Source organism: Citrus clementina, unplaced genomic scaffold, assembly GCF_000493195.1.
Source record: "Citrus clementina cultivar Clemenules unplaced genomic scaffold, Citrus_clementina_v1.0 scaffold_1, whole genome shotgun sequence".
Classification (NCBI taxonomy): domain Eukaryota; kingdom Viridiplantae; phylum Streptophyta; class Magnoliopsida; order Sapindales; family Rutaceae; genus Citrus; species Citrus x clementina.
The window spans coordinates 15603470-15610257 of NW_006263303.1; the positions used below are offsets into that span (position 1 = coordinate 15603470).

General features: G+C 36.6%; 1 protein-coding gene across 3 annotated transcripts; it reads right to left on the minus strand.

The window, feature by feature from the left end:
- Window positions 1–2012: 2012 nt before the first annotated feature.
- Window positions 2013–6230, minus strand: LOC18053887 (elongator complex protein 4). 3 transcript variants are annotated; one of them, XM_006451655.2, is made up of 9 exons: window positions 5957–6230; window positions 5384–5558; window positions 5052–5287; window positions 4881–4956; window positions 4146–4302; window positions 3208–3286; window positions 2800–2959; window positions 2629–2720; window positions 2013–2474 (listed from the first exon to the last, which is right to left on the minus strand). In XM_006451655.2, the coding sequence occupies exons 1-9, from the start codon at window positions 6221–6223 to the stop codon at window positions 2307–2309; spliced, it is 1410 nt and encodes a 469-aa protein (XP_006451718.2). In that variant the 5' UTR covers window positions 6224–6230; the 3' UTR covers window positions 2013–2306. The 3 variants fall into 3 exon arrangements, with proteins under 3 accessions (XP_006451718.2, XP_024034332.1, XP_024034333.1); XM_024178564.1 differs by having other exon boundaries at window positions 4146–4326; XM_024178565.1 differs by having other exon boundaries at window positions 4146–4326; window positions 5384–5548; window positions 5957–6044.
- Window positions 6231–6788: the final 558 nt, after the last annotated feature.

Below are 6788 nucleotides of genomic sequence, written 5' to 3' on the forward strand. Positions count from 1 at the left end.
AGAAGTACCCGGCTTGATTAGAGGTTACGCCGCGCAATTAGAGGTACCCGCCTTAATTAGAGGTACGCCGCGTGATTAGAGGTACCCGGCGTGATTAGAGGTACCCGACGTAATTAGAGGTACCTGGCTTGATTAGAGGTACCCAGCACAATCTGAGGTACCTCACACAATCCGAGGTACCAAGCATAATTTAAGGTATCCCGGACAAATAGAGGTACCCGACATTATAAGAGATACCCTGCACAATCCGAGGTACTCGGCGTGATTTAAGGTACCCCGCACAATTAGAGGTACCCCACACAAATAGAAGACACAAATAGAAGTACATCGCATAATTAGGGGTACCCCACATAAATTGAGGTACCCCACATAACTTGAGGTACCCGGTAGATCAAATGCAAGAGAACCCTCTGAAAATATCTGCCGTGAGAAACGTCTCCATCTCTTAAAAGATATTATTCGATTTTGTCAGAATTATGAATCAAGAACGTCGTACCAAAAGGGGGGGACAGCCGCCTGCTACCTCTGCCAAAAGTGAAGGACATTGTCCCAAGGACAGTGGTCCTCAGCCGCCTACCCGACAGCTACTGCAGAGGTACCCTGGACCACTCTCCAGCACGCGCCACGTTTCCAAAAGATGAGATATGCCGCAAACATGCAGATAACGGCCCAAAAATTATAAAGAGGTAAAAGGACGTTAGCCAAAAAGGGTACGCCACGTGGCAGCTGAGGTACTTCATATATAAAGGCGCCTAGGTTTCATTCTCCATCAGGTTCTCACTCACCATTAACACTCACACTCCAAAAAATAGGCGTGAAGCTCATTTGGAAGGACACCTCTCTTGTTTCTGACCTTTTACCATTGTTACCACTCTCTCTCCCCTTCTTACCTCCCCCGAATTTCATATACACTGCACTGCACACAACAAACCAGTGAGGTACCCCATCTCTCCCAAAAATATAAATTCATTGTTTAAGATAGATTTTGGATTTTCCTACCCCAAAATCAGTTGAAAACAGACACCTCTCTTAGTTCTGAACTCTCTCCATTGTTACCACTCCCTCTACCCTTTTTTTTGCCTCCCCTGAACTTCAGATACACTGCACCACACAATAAACTAGTGAGGTACCCTATCTCCTCCAAAAATATAAATTCATTGTTTAAGATAGATTTTAGATTTTTCTACCCCCAAAATCTGTTGAAAACACTATGGTATCAAAGGGAATAATTTTTTGGAACAAGGGTAGCTAGTGGGTAGAATGGTTGAGGGTAAGTATTTGTGGTTAAGAATATTTGGCTAAAGGTGAAGGTAAATGATAGGGATTTTACAAGAGACAGCACTGACTTAAATTTGGGCTTTTTTATTAAGCTTTCAGCTTCTTTGCTAAAATTGGAGAGATGGCCATGTATTTGTGGGCCATACAACTTTTTAAAATACACACTAGGATCACCTACTTTACTAACCTATTTTGCCTACACGATTTATCAACTTTGATTTTACCACACATTTTAACTACGGCTGACGAAAGTTACCTGACTAACATATTTACTATATATTACAACTAACTTCCTAGAGTTTTCTTTAGATATTTCTAAAGAATTTTTTGAAGATAATTTTAGAAACCTATGTTCCTGATTGCGAATTATTTTTTCAACATAGTTGTTTTAAAAGAGATCTATACAGTCACTTTTGAAATTAAGGGAGTTTTCATGACAACTTCGCCAAATTGTAAGTTGTCTTTTTCCCTTGCATTGAATGGTATTATTCGCCACATATCTTAAATAAAAGTTTGCTCTAGTTGTTTAATTTATCGTGTAAATAATACGTGTTTTTTTTTCTGCTTCATTTCAACTTGAGTGCGGTTGCTTCCTATTTTTAATTATCTCATAATTATATTTCTAAGCTCAGGTTAATTCTCTAGTGAATACGAGTATTTTCTGTTCACTTAATTTGAGAAATTCAATTATTATTTGACACGCACAACTCAATATGTAAAAAATAGCTCTAAATCGTTTCCACTAAATATAGATTAAAATCGCTCCGGAATCGAAGCTACAAAAGATAATAGGACTATACTTCTGTATTTAAGTCTACCAAACGCCTCCACAATCACCGGTCCATTTCTTTTGATACCATTCGTAGCTGTTCTATATAGCATTTCTGAGTTAAGGACAGCTGAAGAAATACTCCTGCAGCGAAGACCAATTAAATAGTCCAGCAGCATGGACAGACACTATCGAACTCATGGTGAGATCTGGGTTTCAATCTGAGCTACCTATCATTGAGAAAAAATCTGCACTGCAACTAAAAATCAACGGTCCCAGCCTTGGATGATCCAGAGCAACTACCTGATGTGCCATATGAACTCCCACTTGAGCCATCAACAGGAGCTTGATTGAGACATTCTAAAACCAAGAACCTACACTTCTGCAACTTTATTGAAAATGTTGTTGCCTCGAGTATCAAAGGCACCTGAAGAATTTTTTTTTTTTTTTTACAATGAATAAGATTAACAGATGAAAAATATGATAAACATGTTACCTAGGATTAGCAGGTGTGCTTATTTCAGTACAAGTAGCACTATAGTGGTAAATATAAGATTAGAACAAAGCACACTCCACACTACCTGTGTATTCAAACGAGCTACTTTGTGTACATTAAGAAGGCCAACCATGTCCTGATAACCGGAAAGGAGTTTTGCCAATTCCTTGTCCTCATCTGAAAGAAGAATTTGTTTAGAAGTTTAAAAATACAAGGTCTTTGATGCAGTAATACCAATAAAAAGATGAAATCAAACCTGGGATAGCTGCAACAGAAAGCAGAGTGTCTGCCATGTGCTGCCATCGTTTAGTGGACGAAAATGAGAGAAGGGAGGGCGGAAAGGTTATAACAACCACTGCATTTGAAGACCGCACCATACCTTTCAGAGATTTAATAAAAGAAAGCATTTCCCAAACCTGTAAAGTAATAAGTTGAGAGTCATAAAAAGAAAAAATCATCAATTCAGTATAGTATTGCCTTGAAAAATGACAGAAAAAGGTGTAAAAGACAGAAGCCACTTCTTCAAACAACCATTTCTAGAGACGAAAATATTACAAGAAATTTATTGAGTTCCAGCAGAAATAGAAAGTAAACAAAAAACATGGCTGTAACCATACGTTTAAGGTGATTACGACCTTCAGAGCAAAGTGTAATTGCCACTGACCATGTTGGAATGTTCACATTGTGGAGCACATAATGACTGAATAGCTATACGACCAGCCAATGCACTGCTGCCGTCATTTCTGGAGATGCAACCAAAAAAACATCAATAACATAAGAAAGAATTTGAACAGGAAAGCAAAAAATGAGAGACAAAAATAAATAAGACTATCCAAAACACCAGCATTACATAAATCAGTCACATAATACCTTAATATAGACTTAATTAAAACACCAACATAGGTTTGAAGTTTTACATTCTAGAAAGAGCTATAAGAATGATGAAAAGAGACAAATTTAGAGCAAGCGTAAATGTAGTTAAAACATTTTAGGAGCTATAATTATAATCAAGATACTAAAGTAAGTCCATATTAAAACTCAAAATCTAAAAAATTATCTCCAGCATGGTGTTTTATAAAATAACAGAAGACATTGTGATACTGAAATGCGATCAGGACTCATTCAAAAAAGCATTGCTTGAAAAATTTGAGGAAAACAACAGTATCTTTAACATTTCTTGGGTAATAGTTTATTCCCTCGATATATATCTAATATCCACTGAACTATCACCGTGCCAACAACATTATCTATATGATACTATTGTCTGCTTGTATATCATCCATCAATCTATGCAATTTTTCATAATATTACATGAAACATAGCACATTCCCCAAATAAAAAATTCAAATTCTTTGTGATTCAAAAATTCAATTGCCACATTTCTAGTAATAAGAATTTGGGCATGATCTTCCAAATCTATGCTTTACAAATGCTCCGCACCTCACCTCATTCTTTTAGAATCAGGATGAAGAAGCTAGCTTAACTACCTAAGATTAGAGGTGCAACTGAATGCATGGCTACATGTAGGCATGCGCGCATGTGTGTGACCAAAGAAGTTAATATCCGTATATGACATCTTATCATAAAAGCATTAAAGAATACCTTTGATGTTGAGCTAAAAATGAGGCACAATGCTCCTGAAGAGCAGCAAGATTTTTTGAGTGTTGGATACCAACACAATTTACACGTTGTCTGGTAAAATAGTGCCTCTCCAGTGGCTTTCTGAAGTCAAACTCATTGCAGTAATCTTGCTTATTGTCTGCACCACTATAATGATGAGTCACTATGCATTTAGCTCACATTAGACCAGGGATGTCTGTTCTATGATGTAAAACAAAGAAATGGATAAAAAATTTCACTTTTCTGGTTCACAAAACTAGATTTCTATTACATTAGCAGCCAGAAGTCACTAATCTGAGAAATGTTCTTACTGCATCCCTTTCAAGTTCCATTTAGTTGGACAAGCAGTAGGAAATGGCTTTTACACTGCATTATAAATGCTAGGGACCATAAACAATTGAAACTAAAGACTGCAACCACTGCCAGATAAACAGCTATTAGACAATGCTGTACATCATAAGGCACAAGAGAGGTTCATTTGCTTACGAGGCAAAATTTCTATATGTAGAAGACAAGGAAAAAAAAATCAATAATTAATTAAATGAAGTGATAATTGCAATAATGCCATTTTAAGTATCCTTTAAATTTAAACAGTGGTAAAATACGCTGCAATTATTTATTGATTGATTCATTTTAACATGAATTTGTGTGTATGTACACACACACACACGCACCATAAATCAAACCAAATTTAAAGAAAATAGCTTTGCACAATACCTCTGTGGCTATCAAAGTTTGGTTGATTTTCACCCATATACTTCTTGTACTGCCAAGCTATCCTCAATCCCTTTTCCTACAATATGTTCATAGATGACATCCATACATTTTAACTCAAACAATAAAAGATAAGAAAAGTAACAAGAGAAAAAACTTGAAGAAGAAGGTCACCTGTTCTGATTCCCGATCACGAGATTTATCATGTTTCAGAGAGGCAGGACTAGGCAAAGTACCCAAAAAACCTCTGGGGTCCTTGGATGGACTGGCGTAAAGAAGAGGTTGGCCGTGAACAAGCCCTTGTGACATAAAATTCCTTAACAAAAGCATGTGATGAGGTGCTTCTGCATCTTCCATCACCATCACAAGACTTCCTAAAGGGAACCCACCACCAAGTATCTCGAAATATCCTGAACGTACAAATAGAAAAAAAAAAACAGTAAGAAAACATATAAATTTACTAACATATTACAAATAAATGAAGAGGAAAACAAGTATAATATTACTGTCAAGATCAGCTATCCCAGATGAAACAAACATAGTTCCATTAGGACCACATTTGACTCCAGGGGTTTGAGACGAGGATACAGCTGATAGGTTGCGAGAGAAGCTGCTTAGCCGAGGCTTAGTTGTTGCCATGGCAGCATCAACAGAACACAGCTTTGTCTTGCCTGTAAAATGCTAAAATCATAATTAATAGATTAAATTCTGGTGTCAAAAACTAAAAAGCCATTACTTTTAACCAAGAATAAAAAATGTCAAACAAAAAATTAGCCTTGACAACAGAAAACCCTCATCACGAAAATTCAATGGATAGGTCAAATGAAGGAGCAAATGAAAAACGCACCCAACGAAAAACTGTTTAAAAAAAAGAAAAAGGAAAAAGCAGAAGCCAAAACTAACCAGTAATTCTAGCCAAAAAGAAGCACTAGCCTTGCATAAAAATGAAACAATCTAAGAACACTAAAAATGTAACTTCATATTTTTCACTTTATAAAGGACAGGAACTGATGAAAAGCATTGATTCGTTGTTGAAACAAAAGATAATCACATTATTAAAAAAAAATAAACAAACGCACCCAAGAGTAAATGGTTGACAATCTGCAGCTTAATGATTCAGGCGGCAAAGAGCAGACATGGGGCGGGAGTGATAGAGCAGCAGTTGGCGTCGAGCGGCGCCGGTGACAAGCGAGTAGTGCGGCGGAGAGCCGGATTATTTTGGTGATGGGTAGCTGCGGCGGGCGGCCAAACACACAGGGGACTTCTTTTTTATGTGGGGTTTGGCTACAATGCCGTTGGCATTGTACCCGGCACCATGCCGGGCTCTCAAAAAGAGAGCCCCGCATGGCAGCCAAAGACTTGGTGCAGCCGGTTAACAAACCGGTTGCACCATATTGTTTTAAAAAATATATTAAAAATACAATATAAAAATGAAAAAATAAAATAAAATGTCAAAAAAAGTTTTTTTTATAATATAATTAATAGCAAAAGATAAAGAAATTAAATAATATAATAGAAACCCTATAATACAACATAATATAATTAAATAAAATGGCAAAAAATAAAGAAATTAAAAATAAAAAAATAGTATTTCAGGTTTAACGGCAGTTGTTGCATGTCGGACGGTAAGATTTCATATTTGACGTAAGATATTGCATGTTTTGGATAAAGCCAAAATAACGAATATTTCGGAATATTATCGTCTGTTTCATGTTTGACGTCGAAGTTGCGAACTTGACGTGATAAGTTGCATATTTGGCATCAAGTGTTGTAAGTATCATGTTTAACGTCAGTTGTTGCATGTCTGACAGTAGGATTTCATATTTGACGTACGATGTTGCATGTTTTGGATAAAGCCAAAATAAAGAATATTTCACAATATTCTCGTCCGTTTCATGTTTGACGTCGAAG